Here is a 21,994-nt window from a genome sequence, read left to right on the forward strand (position 1 = left end):
GGCTGTAATTGGAAGAGGAAGGGAGATGGGGAGGGAGGAAAGAAGGGTGGAGGAGGGATAGAGGAGGTTTGGGGGGATGGAAGAGGGAACAAGATAAAAGGGAGATCCAGACAAGAATGAGAGAGAGGACTGAGGTGGACAGCTGTCCTCTTGGGTAGCCCCCTGCCCTCTGCCACTCCTTCTGAGACAATGACATTTCAGGACCAGAGACAGCTTCCCACTCTGTGGGCCAGGCCTTGTGGGCATCCAGTGCTGTTGGGTCACCTGGAGCTGGGTACATCATTTGGAGGAGGGGGTGGGAATGAAAGCTGAGGGCTTTGCTGATTACTCTTGCTTTCTTTCTTCTCCCCACAGCTATCCTGGACACATGGAGAGGGAGAGACACTTGTCAAATTCCCTCAAAGCTGACCACACGGGTCCACGCTCAAAGGAAAGAGGAGGGGAAATGGGCACCAAGAGGAGGTGAGGATGCCTTGAGGGAAGTAGAGTAAGGCAAGGGTGTTGAAGTCAGCAGATCTGAGTTCTAGTTCCAACACACAAACTTGCTCTGTGACGTTTAGCCAGTCACTTAATGTCTCTGAGCTTCATGTTCCTGCTCTGTAAAATGTTGAAAGTTCAGAAAAGAAACCCCTGTCCCTTTGCTAAGCTTGTTACAGGGAGGGGGATGTGTTTTTCAAGCTATAACATTCTAAGCAAATGCTCCTCATAGTTGTTACTATTTTCCTCCTTATTAACCACCTGCGGCACTGCACACATTCACCTGGCCCTCAGCAGACTGAAATGACTCAGCCGGGGGATTCCCGTGTTTCCAGCCAAAGCTGCAACAGTAGCTGTGGAGGCTGCAGCCTCTCATGGCCACTACCCGTGGGCCCTGAGTCCCCAGATCCAGTTGGCCAAACAAGGGGTGAGTACCCTGCCTTTTCCCCCATAGTCAGTCTCTGTGTGGGCAGCCAGCAGGTGAGCTGTGACGGGGGGAAATGGGCTGTCATCGCTCCGTTACATCCCTCCCTGTTCCCATCTCCGTGCTATGAACATGCTTCTTCTCTGGGCACTGAGCCCCTCAGCCTTGCACGGTCCTTTGTGTGGCCAATAAACTAAGCCATTTCTGCAGCCACCCTTGGCCCTGACACAGGATCTGCAACTCCCCTTTGCTTTTCATTAACACATCACTGAGTTACCTCCTGTCCTTCCCCCACCTCTTGGCCTGTGCCCCATCTCCTCCACCCCTTCTGTTAGATGTCGCCACAGCAACCATTTCAAATGAGCGTCCAGTTACTTCAATGTGCAAAGACGCATCTGCCAATATTCCCTGGCTGCCCAGAAGGACCCCCATCTCCTGTCCCTCCTACAGGGAGTGTTGCTTCCCTCTCTGCTGCACAGATAGGCCCAGGGCCGCTCACCACATCTTTCCTTGTGTTGCCCTAGATGTGTACAGTCCAGGGCAGGACCACAGTCCAGCTCACTCACCACAATCCTGAACTTCCCATCAGCCACACAGATACACACGTATACCCCCCCACTATATACATGCATGCATACACACAGACATGCATGCCTACAGGCACAGTTACAAGCATGTTTCACACATGCACAATGTTCACACACACACAGGAACCAGCGTGCAGACTTCCACAAAGACAGGAGCACACCTGCATTTGATGAATTCCTAGAGTCAGTTTTTCCCTCCTCCATGTTTTCTCATATCCCGCCAGCCCCACCTATTCCTTTATGATGGAAAAAAAAATCCTCTGGCTTGACCCAGATCCAGCCACTTTCCCATTTATAGATGTCCCTCTTCAATCTTTTCCTCTCTCCCTTTCCCTGTCCTTAGCAGCTGGTTTTCTGCTCTTTGTGAGGTTTGGTGAGGTTTCAAGGGGAGAAGAAAAACCTGTCCTCTGCAGGGTGGGACCACCTGCAAGATGGAGCCCGAGGTTCTTCTGGCCAGAGAAGACCAGAGACGTCCTGGGCACCTGTGGGTCTGTGCTGAGGGTCCAATGCCAGTGCCCATGGCAGTCCTGGGGTCAGCCAGTCAGTGCTCTTGGGAGCCCAGCCTGAGCTCTCGCCTGCTCCAGGCCCCAGTGAGGAAACAAGTGTGCACACATGTGTGTGTACGACAATGCCTTGGCCTTTGTCAAGTCGTGGGGAATGACAAAGCCTCTGGGGGTGGGAAAGTGACAGTTACTAGGCAGTTTCTATGAGAGCAGACCCCCCCCCCCGCACCGGGAGCAAAGGAACGCTACCGTGTGGCAGTGGGCAGAGCCCGTGAGGACCAGGCAGGATAGGAAGCCGTTCTAGGGAAACAGCTACACACATACACACACATGCATGCTGCATGCTGCAGCGGCCGTGAGAGCGTGTCACGCTGAGTCCTCCATCCTCTGCTGACTGATTCCTTGAGCTTGAACCCATCCCTTAAGTTCCTGGAACCTCAGTGTTCCCATCTAAGCAGTGGGGGCAGCATCACTCCTGCTGGGGGTGTGACTCCTCTGAGCGACTCATGGTGACGTGCCAGGAAGCTGTAACATGTCGTTTCAGTGGGAAACGCAGCAATAACAACCATGAAAATAATAACAATGGCCATAAAGGAGATAAGCTTTCATTGTCTGGAAAATTCATTTATGTAGGACAACTCATTTTTCCAGCAGGCTGGGTAAATGAGGCATGACAGGATTACAATTTTTTTGCTTTAAAGTGCTTTTAACTGAGCGCAAGGAGGTGTTCGGCAGCTTTTAGCTGAGTTCAGAGGGAGGCTGCTCCTGCCCTCTCCCACACACGCCAGGCCCTGCCTCACCTTCTCGCCCTGCATCCTCAGCTTGGATCTCCACTTGGACTGTTTCCCCCCACATGGGGGCTTTGGTAGGCTCTGGGGTCACAGATGTGACTGCCTTGGAGTCCTGGTTCTTTGCTCCTTTAGATGTGGTTTTCCTGGGGAGGGGAGGAGAGGGGCAGGCTGAGTTAGAGGAAGGGTCTGCAGTCTGCTCCTCACCCCTCCTCACTCCACAGTCCACAAATCAGAGCAAAGAGTGCACAGAGCAGGAAGAGCTCCTTCCCAGGCACATGCTCCTGTCATCCCAGGCCCAGGGGACTCCAGGTCTCTCTCTTCCACTGCTCTGCCTGCTCAGGCGAGCACACTGTCTTGCTGGCCACTTCTGAGGCCGTCACATGCACACAGGCACCAGAGCCCGGGGTGGGGTGGAAGTTGGGGAGACACCTTCCCTGTCTGACTTCCTGCCCCTGCCAGTGCAGGCTCCTTGGCAGGCGCCTGTGCACACAGACCCTCCTCTGACCGTCTTCTCCAGGTTCTGGTCTGTGGGAGAAAGCCTCCGGGCAGGGTGGCTGTGTGATGCTGCCTGGCGAGCCTCGCCTTTGCCCTTCCCTTCCCTAAGCTTCTGGTCCAGCTTCCCCCGCCCGGAACACTTTCAAGGAAGCACACACCTGCAGCTGCCTTCTGCAGCACGCACGGCATGCACACCTGGAGCTGGCCACAGGCGAGGTGGGGTGAGGGGTTCTAGCCCGCAAGCCCTCGCAGGCGGTGCAGTGCCAGGCTGCCCAAAGTGAGGCGGGAGCTGGGCCCCCTGCGTCCCAGTGCATTCTCAGGCCAGAGCCCTCAAAGAGCTCAGCAGAGAGACTCAATGCCTGTCCTGTTGAGGAGGTCTTCGTGTCGGGCTGCAAACAGTGCGGCCATCCCAGGTAAGGGGTCATTTGGAGAGCCTGCAGCAGGGGGAGCCTCACCACACACTTGGGTGCACAAACAGCACCCCAGGGCGGGAAGCGGAGATGGTGTTCCCGCCACCCCCACTCCCAGAGGTCCCCAAAGGAAGTGCGGGCCATGCGAGTCAGCCCAGAAGCTTAGAGCCGACCTGCCCCATGTGTTGGCAGCACCAGCCGTGGGCCTCCCCAGCCCAGCGCCTCCCCAGCCCAGCTTGTTCCTCACCTCCGTGAAGCCCTCGGACCCCCTGGCCCTCACTGCTCCCTCAGTCCTCTGGACTTGAGTGACACAGTGGCCTGGCTCCTTGTTCCCTGCTTGTCACAGCTCCACACCTGTAGATACCCAATCTTGTGGGAGACCCATCTCTGTGCTCAAGGGTCTGCGGAGCAACCCCGTTCTGCTCTGATGGGCCCTATCACCTTACTGGCTGTGTGACTTCAGGCAAGGTACGGAACCTTGCTGTGCCTTCCTTCCTTCCTGTGAAATGGGGGTGGTAAGGGCAGGGTTGTTATGGGCATGAAGTGAAATAATATGTGTAGAGTGCCCACCACATTGTTAAAAACCATAAAGTGTTTGTAGTAATAATAATAACTTTAATTGTCCCCGTCCAGGTGTCTTCCCACCGTGACCCTAACTCTGGGTCTCTGAGTGGGGATCTTTGGCTGCTCGGACCGAGGTGTGAAGTCCTAGAAAGAGCGCAGGCTTCGAAGGCCCACAGAGCTGGGTGTGGAGCCCACAGGTCCCTCTCAGCCAGGGCACACCCCCTCCCAGCCGCAGTGGCCTCCCCTGTGAGCAGCGCTGCCCTCCCCGGGGCGCTTGTGAGGGCTGGGAAGAAAGAGAGCGAAGCTCCTGCTCACAGGGGCTCAGGACAAGGCATCTCCTCATTTGTGGTATAAGAAACCCGGGTGTTTCTCAAAGGGACCTGACTGAGGGCCACATAAAGGAAAGAAAGGGAAGCGCTGAAGGGGGACTGGGAGGAGAGGGGGTGGTCTCCCAGAGAGCCGGAGCCCAACTCGGTTCAGACTCAGGGCCCAGCCTGCCGTGGGGGCTGCCAGGCTTGAGAGGAGAAGGCATCGAAGCTGGAGGGCCGAGGAGCTCGGTCTGCTCCATCCTCGGGTCCCTCCCACGGGTTCCATGGCCTCTGCTGACTCGGGGGTGCCATCCACAGCCCTCCTTCTGCCACTCGGTGCCCTGGTTCTCTCTCCTGACAACCGCCCTCAAAATCAGAGGTCTGAGAGCCCTCAGCAGCCTCTCCCCCAATGCTGCGCATCCCCCACAGGGTGCTCCCCTCCACTCTTCCAGGGAAGCACTAAGAGAGGGGGTGTTCCGGGAAGGTATGTGGGGAGAAAGTCCTTCTGTGCCCCAAACGTCAAAACTGCTCCTGCACCGTGTCCCCTGGGGGCTTCCCAGGGCGCTGAGAAGACAGAACCAAGAGTGAGGGACTTGTCACAAGCATGGCAGTGACAGAATTCAAGTTGGAACTCGTGACCATACTTGTCAGCCTGTCTTCCATCCTCCTGATGTCTGTGGCCTCTTGTCCCCTCCCCTTTATGCACAAGCTCCTGGATGTCTGGCAAGAGGAACGGCAGGTGGATAAAGGAAGGACGAGGGCAAGGCCAAGGGAGCGGACTCCCAGTGCTGACTTCATTCAGGCATAGAAAGAGTTAAGCAAGCATCTCCCCTCCCTCCCCTCACACACACACCAGAGAGGTGGGTCAGGGCAGGGTGAGTGGGGGCTGCAAGAACTCCAGACAGAGCCACACCCCTACAAGGAGGGAGCTTTTAGCAGGTGGAGGGAGCCTGTCAGGGTGATGGCTTTTCCTGGCATAGCCAACTCCCTTGGGCCTTAATGCTATTCTAGAAACTGAACAGCTGGAGGAGACTGATTTCACATAGAATTGGAGAAGGGGACCAGTTCCTGTCCTGCTTGCAGCCTCTATTCTGTGCCCACAGCTGGGCACCTGGGAGGCTGAGTTCCAGGACCCTAAGTTCCCTGAGGGAACTCAGGCTTCCCACTGCAGTCTCAGCGCCTGGGGTCCTCTCCAGGGCCTGCCTCCACACAGGCTTCGGCAAGACTCATATCCATGCACCCTCCCTCCCGCCATGCTCCTCCCACTCCCCCCCCCCCCACTGTCTCCAGAGCCTAGCCTGGGACAAGCTCCTGAACCACCCCCACCCTCCACCCCTCCACTCTCCAGGGCACACCTCGGGGGTAGAGCCTGCAGGCCACGGTCCCTGCCCCCCCCCCCTGCTCCAGAGAGCTTTGTGCCACACACTCTACCTGATCTTGGATCCCACCCCCATCTACCAGCCCTCAAGCCACCTCCAAGGTCTCCAAGGCCACCTACACCTAGGCAGCCGGTCCTCTTGGGCTCCCACACTCCTCAAAGCCTCAGAGCACGAACAACCGTCCAGGTCTGGCCTTCGCCCAGGCAGGGCTTTGGAAGCCCAGGGTACAGGCCACCTGGCTTGTCCCAACTGCCAATCCCAGGCAGCCCCCAGAAGACCAGGGGACAGGAGAGGGCCCCAATTCAGGTCTGTTCTGGCTGCTGGGGTCCTGGCTGGGCAGACCCCTGAACCTTGAAAGGCGGAGGGGTGCTCCCAGAAGCTCCTAGAGAAGGAGACGGTGGGCAGACTGAGAAGGAGGTACGCCAGGCAGAACTTTCACATGGACGGTGGTAGAATGAGTGGCCCTGTGACCTTTGACCACAGCCCCGTTGCTCACTCACCAGGGAAACCTGGAGGTAGGAAAACAGATTCCAATTCCGATTGTTCCAGGCCAGACGCCAGGTCATGATTGGGCCTCATTCTCTTCTGAGAAGGCAGGACAATTGTCCTGTACTTGTACCCTCCGCACTGGCCTCTGAGTCAGGAAGGCCAAAGCCTGCTTCCCCCCCCCACCACCTCCACCCCGCAACAATCCTCCAGAAGGCCAAGAGGCAGTGAGACTCCCAAGCCTCAGGCCTACCCCTGTCCCTGAAATGCACAGACTAACACCGCTTGCTGCTCCCCCACCCAGCCTTCTGCAACAGGGACAGGATGGAAGAGTTGGCCCTAGCAGCAACAGTCACCTGAGCAGGATGAGCAATGTCTGGATTCTTGAGTTTCTGACCCTTCCTGAGCTGGACCTGGGAGGGAAGGTTTCCTGGGGGAGGCAGGGGTTGGATAAAGAGAGAGGAAGGGGCATGAGCTGCTCCCGGGCAGGTCTGGGGAGGGGCTGGCTGGCTGACCCGGGTCTGTGGGTTGGGAGAATGGGGTGAAGTAGTCAGAGAGGAGAGCAAAGCTGGTGGTCCTCTCTGGCCTAGTTCTCTCTCCAGGCCCCTTCTTTCCAAGCCTATGCACAGTGTCCTCTGGTCTTGGCCAAGCTCCCCGGGGATTGCTGGGCAAGAAGATGTGGCCAAGGGCTCCTCGAAGGAAGAGCTGAGGTGGAGGCAGGGAATGTCTGGTCTCCCACTTCACCAGACAACAGCCCATCAGCAACACCCCACCCCATGCCTGCTCCTCCCGCAGCCCCCACTGCAGTTGGTCTTCGCAGGTTTTAAGCTCTTGGGAGGCTGCCACTTAAGACAGGAGCAGGGCTGTTATTCTCAGCAAAGTGATGGGCTCTCATAGTGGGTTTCATGCATTAATTGGACTCCAATGGACCATCACTAATTGCTGATGGTGCCACACCGCTACAGATGGGCCCTGGCTGAAAGATAACTGACTCTGGAACAAGAGGCCAGCCAACTCCCCATGCACCGGGGTGAGGCAGGGAGTGGGGACAGCTCTGCAAATCAGACATGGCACATCGCAAGAACCTCTGAGACGAGCACTCTGGCAAAGGCAAATGTCCGTTTGTAAAGCAAGAATGCCGCTCCACAGACCCCACCTGCACTTTATGTGAAATAGCCCCGCTATCCTTAAAGGGGCCCCTCAGGGGCAACAGGTACCCCTCTCCCTGGCAGCTCCTGGAGGCAGGGGTGTTCTCTTCACATGGCCCAGGGGGGACCACAGACCACACAAAGCTGTGGGCGTTACAAAGTGAGACTTGAGCCCTGTCTGTGGCAACTATCACACCCTCTTTCCTCCCCTGGGGGAGCTTCCTTGTTCAGAGAAAACTTTTTTTGTTGAGGCAAGAGCTGGTACAGGGACAAAAAGGGCCCGTAACTGTACCATCTGCCAGCCAACCTTTGGAGTGTCTAGCAGTGGTCTTCCCTGTGGCCTTGCTGGGTGAGGGGCCCTGGGAGCCACCTTCTCAGGCAAAGAGGGAAGGGTCAGCTGTAATTCAATCCCATGACCCTCCAGGGATGGAATGACTGTCCCTCTGACGAGGTATAGGCCTGGGTGAGACAGTTCTAGAACATCGTGCGGTGAGTTGGGATCCTTCGCAATGAATGGCTCTGAACATCCACTCTTCCGAGTACACCCCTGTCATGGACGTGGCCTTAGATAGAGCAGGAGGAGAGGGGCGGATGTAGAGGTGAACTCCCAGCCTCACAAGAATCACTCGAATCACTCTGATTCTAGTTCTTTGCCTAAGGCACATGGTGTCCAGATCAAGTTCTGAGCTCTGGGGCATCTCGACACCGAGCCCTGCCTCCCTGAGGGCTCCCGCCACCCAAGCATGGGGATCTGAAGTCTGCTAGGCACTTTCTGCCCTGGGAGACTATGGGCCGAGGATGGGTGAGTTGATTTATCGACCCCTCCAAAGGAGGGGGTTTGCTCACCACATCCCCCAAACTAGACTATGAGCTCCTTGAGGACAGGGACCTGCCTTGACACCACTAGAGCTGTTCCCAGCTCCCAGCCTGGCACAGTGGGACCCCGTAGGTGCTTGTGAATAAAGGCAGCAACTCTTGGAAAATTCTGTGGAGACTGAGGCAGCCCCCGCCTCTCTGGCTCTGCTAGGCCAGCCTGGCACAGACTGCTGGACCCTGCTCCACCACCCTAGAAGCAGCTCCTGGGCTGGAAGGAGGGTGTAGATTCCCCCCAAAGAAAAGAAGGGGGTGCCTCTCAGACACATATAGAGGCCATGGAGCTGTGGGGAAGTCACCGGCCCCTGGGAGAAGAGGGCATGCAGTGAAGCTCAGTGGGTTAAGGGTTCAGGAGAAGGGGGTGATTAGGAAAGGCCCGGAGGTCCTAAGCAGAGGCAGGTGGGCTGCATGTAAAAACGGGCCAATTTCTGGTTTCTCTTGCAAATCTGTGAGAGCCACCTGCATTCCTCTAAGGCAGAAGTCTGCAGCGGCGGCGGCGACTCCAGCTGCTCCTCCAAATGATCGTGTGCTCACCAATTTGCCACTGTTGCCCCACAGTCTACTGCGTCACACACCTGGCTGACTGCAGCATGTATACAACTGGCTGGAGCCCTGGAGCCATGGACTGCCATCCCTGGTGCCATTCCTTCTGATGGAAGCTCATGGTGTATGTAGGACCGCAGATGACAGAAATGGGACCAGCACAGGTAGGACGAGTGGACTGGAACCCAAGCCTCAGCTTCTTGCCCAGTGTCCTCCCTCACTCTTTGATAGACACTGGACCACGTAGCAGCTGACCCTGAAGTCCATGGGGGCCAGGCAGGGGCAGAGGGAAGCCAGACAAAGGCTGGATGGAGGATCGAGCCACCTGGCCACTCCTGGCATCCTGGGAGGCAGGAGGAACCCTGCCAGCAGCTGTGTCCGTGCTCAGAAACAAGCAGGCAGCCTGGGCAGAATGCCACGAGGACGCCAGGAAGGCCCCCACTGGCCCGTCTCACTGCCTGAGGTCTCCCCATCAGTCCTTACTTCTCTCGGTGAGCACTGCCCTCTTGGATCCCAGTGCCCCTTGCGGGCAGCTCATGCCTTTTGGATCTGAATAACTGTTTCAGGCACACGAAGACATCAGGGGCCTGCATATTGGTGACAGGGGAACGTCTGGAAAGAATTCTTGTGGCTTCAGTCTGGCTGGGGGTTGCAGACCAACCGTGCTTTAACCACTGGTGCCAGCTGTGTGTATAGTTCTGGGATACAGGGGTGTTCTCACTGCACGAAAGTTCTGAAGCTCTGAGTCCGGAGGGATCCACCTCATGGGAGGGAGGGTCAGGCCACACTGTAAGCTGGGGGAACCCGTAGGGTGAACAAGACCTGGGATTCCTAAGTCCCAGGGCCTTCTCCTTTACCATGTGCCTTTCCCAACAGACATCCTGCTCAGGGAGGGAAAGAGCTTTGGCCTCTGCCAGCCCCAGTGGCCAGTGGCTAGGTGAGAATGGTCATCTTCATGTGCTTCACTCCCACGGGTGAGCCATATAACCTCAAACAAGTCCCTCCAGTGCCACGGGCACTCCTGGGTTATCACATGGAGCCAAGGCAACCCACCTCTCGGCCACGGCATTCGAGTCAGAGTGTGAAGGGCCAGGTTCCAACTGAGTGCAGAGGGGACTTCATCAGCAGTGGGGCTGTTTTATTCCTGTGCTGTCCATGATCACTGTCACTGTCACTCTCGAGTTGAATATTACTGGTTCTCCCCCCTGAGATCAACCCTCTGGCTGCTGAGATAAGCCTGCAGGTCATCTGTGAGTCATGCCAGGCCTCCACCCACTCCACCCAAGTCCCTGCCCTCTGAGGCCCTTTGGCCAAGGCCCTTAGCCAGGCAGGAAGGAATGGGCAGTCCAGATCCTAGGAGGGGTCCTCAGACTGGTCGCTGGATCTTCTCTGGATGTCTGGTTTAGGGCCCTGATGCTAACAGTCCCCTTTCAGGAGGCCAACTGGTGCATAAGGATGAAGGCAGAGATGAGGTGGCAGGAACTATTGATCTTGGAATCCTGGGTCCTGGCTTTGGACAAGTCATAGAAATGCTCTGAGCCTTAGTAACATCATCTATAAAATGGGGACAATATTTCACTTAGCTCACAGGACTAAGCAATAATTAAACTACGCAAAAGATGCCAGACAGACATGCTTAACACATTTGCCAGGTATACGGAAGGCACTAGATGAATATAACCTATTTTAACCTTCCTCTCTTACCAGGACCTTAGACAATTGTCCTACTTGCAATACCTTATTCAGTTAGTCGCCAGGGTCAGGGTTCGGTCTCTGATCAGGGCTGGGGCTTGGGGTGTGACCAAGGTCAGTCTCAGTCTGGGACCAGGGTCAGGGCTGTCAGGATCATGCAGGAAAACCAGAGGTCCTCTGAGCGTGACTCCTGGCCATGATCTGTATACTGCCCTGCCCACCCAGGCCTGGGCCAGGCATGCCCAGGTGCACGGAGGGAGCAGCCCCCCCCCCCTCAGTGTTGGCTCTGTCCCTGCTCATTAGCTCTGGGCAGCAGGCTCCAATTGGCAGCTCAGCCATCCAGCCTTTGGCCAATGGTCAGAACCCCACAGGCTGTCTCTGGCTGGCTTCTTCCCCACGCACTGCCCACTGGGGCACCCCACCTGTCAGGACCACTGCCTTCCTGGTCCCTGCTGTGCTCTGACTGGCAGGTGTCTCTGTGCCAGGCTTGGAGGCAGGTGCTAGGGAGACTCCAGGCCTGAGCACTGGCCCAGCATGTCTGGGCGTAGAATCTGTCTTGGGTGGTATAGCTGGGACTTCTACTGCCTCTAAAGGACTCAGATTGTTTCCCGGGCTGGAGCACAAACCAGCCTGCAAGCCTGGAGCAGCATGGAAGCCAAACCTCACATCCTGACCATGGGAAGATTGAGCTCAGAGAGGGTCAGGGAGTGGTCTGAGATCACACATGGAGTCAGGGGCAGTGGGCCGGACTCTGGGTTTTCCTGATCCCATTCTGGCTTCTCTCCACTGCCCTGAGGCTGTCTTCTGATAGGTCTCGCTTGCCCCTGTGAGTGCTGTGAAGGACACCCTCCCCTCCCTCTGTGTCACAGCTGACCTGTCAGCATCTCCCCCGTGTGGCTCCACTGTCTCTACAGCCCTTTAGGCACGTTCCCAGGTGAGGTATTCAGGTACTGAAAGGTGAAATAACTTTCCCCAAATCACAGATCAAGCTAGAAATGGGGCCAGATTCATTCATTCATTCGTGTGGTCATTCATTCAATATTCGTTGACAGTTTCCTATGTTTCAGATACTGTGTTTAATAGTAGGGATGAGGCCCTGGCTAGTGTCTCAGTGGACTGAGAGCTGGCCTGCGACCCGAAGGGTGGCAGGTTTGATTCCCAGTCTAGGTTGCCAGCCAAGAGGCTACCACATACTGATGTTTCTCTCCCTTTCTTTCTCCCTCCTTTCCCCTCTCTAAAACAATAAATAAATAAAATCTTTAAAAAAATAGTAGGGATGAGATGGTGAGCAAAACAGACATGACGGTTGCCTATGGAACCAGTGGGGCACAATGGAGGAACACACCGAGGAAAAGTAAGCCGACAATCACATAAAAGCACACAAAACATGCAAACCTACAACTGTGACCCTGGACAAGTGCGTAGTCCCATGGAAGCATGTGATGGGGGTGGGGGCTTGGGGTGGGGGCTTAGCCTGGGCCGGGAGGTTTGGGAGGGCTTCCTTGAGGAGGTGATGAATGAGCTAAGATCCAGTGAAGCGAGGGAAAGGAATAATGTTCTGGGAGAGGCAGTGTGCAAAAAGTCCTGGGATGGGAGGAACAGGGTCTTTTCAGAGAACAGCGAGATGCCTGGTGTGACTGACGCAAAGAGAGGGAGGTGGGAGTTCATGTTGAGGAGGCAGCAAAGATCCACTCACACTGGACCTGCATCCTCTTCATCCTGGGAACAATGAGAAGCCATTGGAGGGTTCAAAGAATGGGTTTCGTTGGTAGTGTGGTACCACAGAATTAAATAGTAACCTGCCTTTGAAGTGGGTTTGAAGAAGGGCAAGATCAGAAGTGCCAAGAGCAGAAAAAGGAAGCAGTGGTCTAAGGTAGTGGAACTGGTGGAGAGAAGCAGCCAAGTTCAAGGCAGGGGAGAAATTGACAAGCTTGGGGATGAATTTGATGGGGGTGAGGGAGGGAATGATTACTGATGACAGAGTGGGGGTGTGACCATGTGGATGGTATAAAGAAAGAAGAGAAACCGAGGGCTGAAACCTAGGACAGGCCAACATTTAATGCTAGGTAGACAAGGGAGCGGGTGCACAGACAGGAAAATAAGAGAGAGCGCATCTTGGACCTGAGAAAGAATGAACTTCAGGCAGAGTGAGTGTTCATGAGGGGCTATTGCCACCAAGAGATCACTAAAGGGGAGATGGCTGCTGGATGTAGGGCCAGGCGGAAAGGTCACTGTAGCTGTAGAGAAAGCTGTTTGGGCGGAGGAGTGGGGTCAGACTGGAAGCAGGTCAGTGGCTCCGAGGGGAAGACGCAGAGCCACAAGATAAGCCAAGCGGACCGGCTGGCCTGGGACAGTCGCCACGGGAGGATGCATCTTATTACTAGACTGGCTCAAGGCTGGAGCCTGCTCGGTGCTGAAGCAGCCACACCCCTAACTAGGGAGGGCCCCATCTTTGGAGTGAGCCCACACCAGCTCCCCTCAATGGGCTGAATGAGTGAACAGCTCTGGCCCTTGTGCTCAACCCCAACCCCAACCCCACCCCCACCAGCGTGGGCCTGCCTGCTGAGGAGGGCCGACCAGACACAGGTGTCCCCAGCGTCCCAGTCTAGTCTGAAATGAGACAACGTTGGGACGGCAATGGCAGAGAGCAAGAAGCTAAGCCAGGAGCCCAAGCTGAGGGCAGGAGAAAACACAAGCAACAGAAAGATGAGGAAAAATATTTTGGAAGAACGTGTAATTATATACATTTTATATATAATATTTAATATACTGTTTAATGTATAAAATATATGTATATTTTAAGCATCCAAATATTCATCATGAGAAAAGTAAACACTTAAGCGGACCGAACAATGACTACTACATGCCTTGTTACCGTGCATTTGGAATCAGACATGTGGAGACATCATGTTCTTTTTAGGGCTTAGGACTTCCTCCCTCTGGGGTTCTGCCTGGGCCTGGGGGCTGGGGGCTGCGCACTGAAAGCTCTTTTCAGGTCCTACCAGCTGGGCCTTCCTTCTCAGAAGCCTCGCCGCCCCCTGCCCCCCCCGCCCCGCCCCACTTTATTTGCATCTCATTAGCACCGCGGGCTGGTAGTCGCTCAGCCGCTGGGAGGCCGGGAACGCAGCTCCCTGCCCCCTCCCGAGTGGAGGTGGGTGCGGCGACGCTACCCCGCCCCCACACCCTACATACACCCCGGCTCCCGCCCGCTTGACTCCCTAGGAGTGTTCCCATAGCAACCGGGTGATGGCGCAGGTCGTGACGCCTGCCGAGGAGCAACGCGGCCACCCAGTTCCCCGCCCGCCGCCAGGCTGAATTGGTGATAGGCAGGGCCTCAATCTCCCGAGATGATGGGCGATAATTGGTTTATGGAAATAGCTGAGCCTAGAAGGCGAGCTCCCTGCCAAGCCCGCTCTCTGCCACCTGGCCTTGCTCGCCGCAAAAATGGAGCTGGGGGAGGGGACGAGAGGGGAGGGCCCGGGAGTTGGGCGGTGGAAATGAAGCTTTTGAGACAAGCAAGTGTTTCACCTGTTGGTCTCCAGCGCAACGTCTACCCTCCTTCCACTCTGTGGGGTTACGGTAGTTGTTATAGTAACCTGGTTTTCGCCTCAATGGCTCCTTGGTCCTTAAGCCCGTGCTCAGGCCTACGTTGGGTGCATTGTTAGGGAAATGGAGAAGAGACCTGAGACCTGTGGGGGGCACCCCAGTTTGGAGGATAGAGGAGCAACACATAACTTTATTTATATAAGGTGCCTCTGACAGTGTTGACACTGCTGCGGGGCTCCAGGGAAGAGAGAGCTCAACTCAGGTGTTTACTTGGAGGAAGAGGCATCAGGAACAAAGCTTTGAAGGTGGGATTTCAGTAGGTGCTGGGCAGAGAGCTGGGGCAGGCACTCTTCAAAAGAAAATGGGGAAAAGCCAAGCAGGCAGGTACTGAGTGATGTTGTTATGGGTGCAGGAGGGGAGGTGTGGGGAGGTAGTGGGAGGCCCTGGTGGCTCCCAGTGTCTTGGGAGGGAGCAGTGCGCAGCGCTTTACAATCAAGACTGAGCAGTTGACCGGCATCCATACAGGAGGTTAGCTGGAGACTCTGTGGCCTTTCAGTGCCCCCTGAGAGAAGCGAGGTCCCTAAGATGGGCAGCAGACATGGCATGGCAGGCCTTGCTCAGGTACCAGGTGTGAGAAGTGTGTACCCTGACTGCAGCTGGCTGGAGGGGGGATGTGGGGGTGCATTAAAGGACAAGAACTAGGGAGATCCCCATGATAGAAATGACTAGAGTGCAGTGGGAGCCGAGGAGGAGGAGGGTTGTGGTTAGTATCTTACCCCAGGGTTGGGCATGGTGGGACGGGGCACCCAGAGTCTGGGAGAGGCAGGTCCCAGGTCTTCTTCCTCTGACCACTCCCCACCCCAGCTGAGCCTAGCCCAGGCCTCTGCATCCAGGGGCCCTGCCCCCTAAGGCCAGGTTGTGGCCAAGCCCTGCCCCAAATGCTGTGGGGTCCATCGAGGAGTGGCCCTTCCTTCCTTCCTTCCCTAGCCCCAGCGAGCAGCGTCTGTGCAGCTGGAAGATGCCAGGCCTCACATTTGCAGGGCCCCCAGCCCCTGTGTGATGCACCCTTGACTTTCCCTGTGGGTATCACAGTCCCAGCCTCGAACCTTTGGGTGCTCCTCTTCCAAATACCCACACCTTGGTTTCTGATCCAGAAGACAGCAGGCCCTGCCCCACTCTCGGTAGCTACTTACACTACCACGTAGGGCCACGGCTCAGAGCCATCCTTGCAAGCAGGGAGGTTGGTGGCTCCATGGAGAGTGACTGTGATGGTCTCCTTATTGGGGGGAGACAGGTGGCTGATGACAGATTCCACAGTCTGGGTGGTGTTTGGGGGGTCCTCTGGGCCCTCGGCGACCTGTGGAGAGAGCCAGGGCTGAGTGGCTCTTCTGGTGCGGTCATCTCCTCTTACCACCTCCCTGTAACTCCAGTCCTTTTGTAGCTCCCCTCCAAGTGGCTGTTTCCCTCTGTCATTCCCCGACCCAATCTAGAACTACAGTTCCTAAAGGGCAGTTAATTGTCCTTGACCTAATTTTCTCCCTACCTCTGTCCCACAACCCACATCTCTCCATTTCCTTCTTGCCTCTCCTCTAGTCCTGGCTCCATCACTTCCTGCAGAATGAGATGGGCCACTTCGCCTTTCAAGTCCAGTCCCACCTCTAAGCCTTCACTTTTGCAGGTACTCCTTGCCTGTAATTTCCAAATCGCTCCTGCTTTTGAGGTCCTAACAAGTGTCCTTCTGTTTCTTCCGTAACCTCATCCCAGTTAACCTCAGGTACCTGTTTACAGCACTTCACGGTTTACAAAACTTATCCGTGGAGTTAATGCATTGACCGAGCTGAATGAATGTGTCCGTCCCACATACCTCATCCATCTGCAACCCAGAGAAGGGGAGAGGTACCTGCCCACACATGGCCTCCTAGGCTGGTTGCCCCAAGCAGGCTCTTGTGCAGGGGCTCACCAGCTCAATAGCTGGTGGAGCCATGGCCCCAAGGAGCATGGCGATGAGAGTTGCTGAGGAGGCAGAAGCTGTGGCAGGGAGCAGTCGGGGAAGGCAGCTGGGAAGAGGAGGCCTCAAAGGGTTGGGAGAACATGCATGGGTGAAGCAGGGAAGATGAACTGGGGAGCAGAACACTGGAGCTAAGACAGCAGAGTGAGAAGGGGAGGGAGCATCAGGAGGCCCAGGGCAGGCTCAGAGTGCTTCAGGGAGTCAGGGCCTGGCAGGGTGTTTTTAGTGAGTTATACACGGGGGTGGGGAGGGTGTGGGCATGGGACCTCTGTGACTTGGGGTATCCTGGTCTTCCCTCTGCACTGAACCACTGACTGTCTCCCAGTGCCTGGAATTGACATTGACACACATGACCCCACCCTTTGTCCCTCCTGCTGATTAATTGGCACCGCTGATGTCAGGGGCTACAGAGGGGCCCTCCTGGACCTTGGAGAGGAACTGTAGACCTTTTCAGGTTGGAGATGGAGCCCTGAGGGGGCCACTGAGAGCTGTCTCTCTCATCAGGAAAGCTCAGCTTGTCAAAGCCAGCATTTCCAGGCAGGCCCTGGTAAGGGTGGGGGAGTCCTCAGGATGGGAAGGGTCTGTGGAGACCATTGAGGATGATGAACTATTACATAGAGGGGAGACTGAGGGAGGACCTGGTTTGGAGTGGGCCATGAGCTGGCAAAAGCCCCAACAGGGAGGGTACCTGGCTCTGTCCTGATAAGTGCCAGAAGAGCTGGGTTTAAACTCCAAGCCAGTCGTGCTCTGGCAGCCATTTTTCAACCAGACAGTGAGGGCTCAGACAAGCCTGCCTGGACCCCACCCTGCTTCCTATGTGATGGCCCAGGTTCCCCACATACTGCCTGTTCCCACCTTGAGTCTGGGGGTCCTATATAGGAGACCGTTCTGCATGGTGTGGGCCCAGCTCCCACTCGGAGATGCACAGGACCCCCACCCACGGATAGGTTCTCCTGTGGGGAATCAGGCCTGCATTGTACCTAAGCTGCTATGAGACTTGCTTTTGCTAAAACTCCCTCACCCTGAATTAAGGCAGAAAACATTTACTGCATATCTTTAAATTAACTTCCTAAAATCCATGCTAAACCTTCCAAGGATGAGTGTAACCAGTTCAACCACTCTTCCCTTTGCATTTGCAGATATCCTTTTTCTGTGATATGATTAGTGGCATCCTCTCCTTTGTTTTCTGTAAAAGGTAATCACCTAAAGTGAGCCTGTGCATAGTAAATAAGGACCATCATGTAACGTGCCCAGAAAAGTAATAAAAGCTTGTTAAGGCAAGAGCCGTGGCTTTTCTCCTCTTGAGAGGGAAGCTGCACTGTCCCTTTTCCTCTACACGACTTGGTAGTCCATGTGAATTTCTCATATCTCATCCACAATGTCACAGACCCCACAAGCCAGAGTCTGCATCAGTCCTAGGCACAGTGGCTCCTGGATCCTGGCAGCCTCCAGGCAGAGGAAAGCTGCCCTTTCGTTCGGTTCTCACAGCAATGCTATGGGGCGACCACAGATCTGAGCCGAGTGTGACGCTAATTCCATCAGCAGGTGCTGCCAGAACTATCTTCAAACCATGTCTAGAATCTGACCCCTTCTGTCTCGACTTCAAGTACTTCGGTCCAAGACACTGGATTTCTGCACTTAGCTCTTAATTGCTTTCTTGCTTCCCTCTGGCTCTCCTCTGCCCTGCCCACCTCACAGAACAGCCAGAGTAAACCTTCACCAATATCAAACAGAGTTCATCACTCCTCTGCTAAAATCCTGCAGTAGCTCCTCGTTTCACTCAAAGCCTCTCAGTGCTGTAAGGACCTGGGTGCTCTGGCCCAGGAACTGACCTCGCCTCATCCCTTGGCCCCTTGCCCACTTGCTCAAGTCACACTAGCCTCCTAGTGGTTTCTCACAGCTGTTTCCCTGGCTGTCCTATCTGCCTGGCCTGCCCGTCCCTACATGACCATTTCTGTGCCTTGCTCCCTCACTTCCTACAGGTCTGACTCATCAGAAAGGTCTTCCTGGTACAAGCTGGTGTCCTAGCCTAACAAGATGACTAATTAGGATGTGAGAACCCCATCCCTAGCCCCAGAAGTGCCAGCCCTACAGGGAGACCCCTTCCCTTGACTTCCCCGCCCCCTCCTTCAGGACCCAGCAGGCCCTCTCACCATCTGCAGAGGTGTTGAGTTACCCCTCCCCCCTATTCCTCTGCCAGGCCAGTGGAGGAGGGGGAGGGAGGTCAGCAGAAGGAACACCTGCCTGGTGGAAGGGGGAGGGGAGGAAACAGTCACAGAGCCGCCTTCTCCCCTCATAGTCCAGAGGCTGCCTTTCCCAGGTTCCACCCTCACTGCTACTCCATACGCCCCCGCCCCAATCCTGCTTACTCCCCAGCAGGTTGGCTCTCCTGGTTTGGTGGTGTAGAAGCAAGACTAGCAGCCTGAGTGTCCAGAGACCAAGGTTTTAGCCCAGCTCTGCCCCCAACTCTGTACGACCTTAATTTTCCCTTCTGCTCAGTGGGTATATCTGGAATGGTTTGTAATGCAGGTCTTTCCAGTGATTAGCTTAAGGTTCCAGAAATGATGTCAGGAGAAGCAACTAACATCCCTCTCACCCCCAGATTCCCAGGTGCAGCCTTCAGTGGTGGCCCCAGTGGTGACTGTGAGGGCACAGAGACTATGGCAAACACCCTATGGCCCCAGGTATGAGGGCCCAGCTGAATGGCTTTTGCCTAAGAGTTCTCACTGACTACCTGGCAGCCCCAGAGCCCACCCCCTCTCTGTCCTCTGCGTCCTCTGCCCCCTCTGTGCCTCCCCATGTGGGACAGCCTTCTGGGGAAGTACACCTGGCAGGGGTTTGGGAGGAAACTGCTTGTGCTTCACTTCTGGGCTTGAGACCAGCTGCCGGCCTGGTGCCTTCTGGTGACACTGCAGGGACGTGCCCCTGGACAGTCTGGGCCCAGGGCCAGGGAGGCCTGGGGCCAAGTGGGAGACCACGAGGGGGTTGAGGGGGGTCAGTGGGCCAAACCTTTTGCCTTCCCCTGCATCAGGACCAATGAGTGTCCTCTTGAACCCCCACCCTCCTGGGCCTGCATTGGAGAAATGATCAGGGAATAGAAAATGCACGTGCTGAGTTGCAGGTGGGACGATAAGCAGACCCATTTGTGGGAGTGAGACGGACCCTGGGGAGGCAGTTCACTTTACCCTGAATATACCCTGAGGCTGGCGGCAGAGCTGGGCACTTACTACCCAACGCTGCTGGGGTGTAGACACTGGTGGGCAGGTGGTGGGCTGCATTCACAGGTTGGGGTTTGGTCAGCATGCAGAGCAGCCCTCTTCAGCTCCGCTGCCAGAGCCTGGCACACAGCAGGCTCAGAAGTTGCTCATTCCAATGCCTTACGCTCAGACAGTTGGTCTTACCCTCAATAAGCCAGGATTAATGTCGAGGGACTTGGGCTGCCTATTTTGGTATATGTGTGCTGGGGGGAGGGTAAGGGTGGGAGTAGGAAGATGGACCAGCAGTGAAGGAGTTAATGGCCCATCCATTCAGCTTGCAGGGCTGGGACTTACATTAGTCCCAGTGGGGAGCTGACGGGAGGAGACTCCTCCACCCTTCCAGACCCTGTTCCCTGCTACCCCTCTGTCCCAGCAATCTGGGAGGTCAGGAAGCCCAGTTCCACCTCCAGAAGGGCCCTGCATCTGAAAGCCGGGGGCCAAAGGAGGGAGCACTGGGCTGGGAGGCATGGGGTCTGGCTTCCTCTGATTAGTTGTTTGGGCAAGTTATTAGACTGCAGAGGTCTCAGTTTCCCCAGCTGCATCACAAGGGCTTTCAGTTAAAAATGGCCCCTCGTGTTCCTTCCAGCTTTTCAGCCTCTAAATCTGGGAGTCCTGGTGGCCATGACAGCTCTTTCCTAGCCTCCTGGCTGAGGGGACGGCCCACCACTGAGCGCACGTGCGCAGCAGGAAGGGGCTGACGGTCTGCCCCCACTCGCCTGTCCCTGCTCTGCTCCCCCCAGCGTTTTCTGGGTGTGACCTGCTTTCTCTGGGCCACGGTGTACAGATACCTCCTCAGGCTCATGAGCAGGGTAGCCAGTACTCACTGGTACTAGGAGTTTGGAGCAAGAGAGGCTTTCAAAAGGATGACAAAAAAAGAAATAAAGAGAAAAATTGGTAGATGTGATAACTAAAAAATTATACAAACTTCTACCATGGTCCAAAATTCACCACAATACAAAGATAAACAGGAGAAAACATTTGGGATTTATATAAATGTATAAATATCCCTAATACACAGGGATTACTGAAATCCATAAGCATTGCCACAATAAAGAGACATGAATATGAATATGTAATACTATATACACATTTTGAACACGCTTATAGGAATTCTGTTTCCCAAAGCTATGAATCAAATAAGCCCACTCCGCCTCAGGGCCCTCTTCCTCCCACACAGATCTAGCTGGAGTGGGCAGGTGGCAATGAGCTTCAGGAACCAGTTGGCACCTTAGGGCCCTCAGGTCAGGCCAGCCTGGTGCTTGACCCCAGTGGGTGACTTACCAGAAGGAGGCTTAAAGGGGGAGGTGGAGGCAAAGAGAGGAGTCAGCTGTGAGTACAGGACACCCAGAACCACAGACCCAAAGTCAAGGATATGAAAGTATAAACCACATTGGGGTATCGACCTCCCCTAGCTATTTGGTTTATTAGTTCTAAGAGTGTAACTGCAAAGAGGGTGTTCCCAAGTACCTGTGCGGCCTTGGTCATCTCTCTCTCTCTAGCATCCCTGTAGGTAAGTGGCACAGTCGAGGGCACGGCCTGAGCTTTGCCAGTTAGCAGAGGGTAGTGGAGCCCTGACGTGGAACTGTTTGCCCTTCATTTGCACTGAGATTCTAGTCTAGGCAGGGTTGTGCTGCTGTCTTACAGCTGTTTATTAAACACCTACTATGTGTCAGGCGCTATTTTGAGTACTGGGGATACAGCAGTGATGGAAACAGATAAAATCCCTTCTTTCCAGGTATTGGAGCCCCTGTGACCTGGGGCTGGGGCTGGGTGAGGGGTGGGACAGTGGAGTGTAGGCGCCGCCAGGCTAGCAGCCTGGGAAACCCTTGGAAGACCTCGGAGGATGAGGGTGATGGTGAGCCATCTCCTTGGGCTCTCCGAGCCTCTGCGATCCCAGCACCAAGAAGTCAGAAACTCCTTTCCTGGTTGTGGAGGGCGAGACACCTATTTCAACTGCCTCTCTCTCTGGGTCATGAGGAGGCAGGCAGAAACCTCCAGGTGAGGGCAGCTGGGCTTGATAACACCTATGAGCACAACACCTGTGAGCAGGCCACTTCCAGATCCCACATGGCCCAAGAGTATATAGGACACCTGACCTTGAGGAGTCCCAGAGGTCACCTCAGTCCCCGTTTCACAGCTGTGAAAACTGAGTCAGAGAAGAGACGCTTCTGCCATGATTTAGGAAGAAGCGCACAGGGCTTGAAGGGAGAGCTGTGTTCACTCGGTGCATGTCCCCTGCCCCCAGGCCTCACCTTTTTTTGTGTCCGGCCCATCCTTTTGAGGGCAGCAGTATTTGGTCTTATTTAACAATCTCGGGGACCAGGACCTGGTGGGGGGATGGGAGGGGGGATAAGGCATCAGTCCTGCCCAGATGGCTGGCCTGGGTTCCAGTCTTTGGGGGCAGTGAGCAGAGTGGGGTGTCAGTGGGGGGTGCCATACTCCGGCTCTGGGACCTGGCCAGGGAGAAGGGAAGGGAGAGTGAGACGGGGGTTGGGGCGGGGTG

The 21,994-nt window shown here is 55.5% G+C and overlaps 1 protein-coding gene across 1 annotated transcript in view; it reads right to left on the reverse strand.

Annotated features, from left to right (window-relative positions):
• The window catches only part of CCDC33 (coiled-coil domain containing 33), a 117,681-nt gene that overhangs the window by 71,679 nt on the left and 24,008 nt on the right, over positions 1 to 21,994 (reverse strand). The window contains exons 3-6 of the mRNA XM_037134513.2: positions 16,187 to 16,239; positions 16,091 to 16,099; positions 15,420 to 15,583; positions 2,792 to 2,925 (exon numbers count right to left, since the gene is read on the reverse strand). Coding sequence (XP_036990408.2) covers positions 2,792 to 2,925; positions 15,420 to 15,583; positions 16,091 to 16,099; positions 16,187 to 16,239 — 360 coding nt within the window. The remainder of the gene's footprint in view (positions 1 to 2,791; positions 2,926 to 15,419; positions 15,584 to 16,090; positions 16,100 to 16,186; positions 16,240 to 21,994) is intronic.

This window comes from Artibeus jamaicensis, unplaced genomic scaffold, assembly GCF_021234435.1.
Source record: "Artibeus jamaicensis isolate MK-2021 breed Jamaican fruit bat unplaced genomic scaffold, CSHL_Jam_final scaffold_286, whole genome shotgun sequence".
Taxonomy (NCBI): domain Eukaryota; kingdom Metazoa; phylum Chordata; class Mammalia; order Chiroptera; family Phyllostomidae; genus Artibeus; species Artibeus jamaicensis.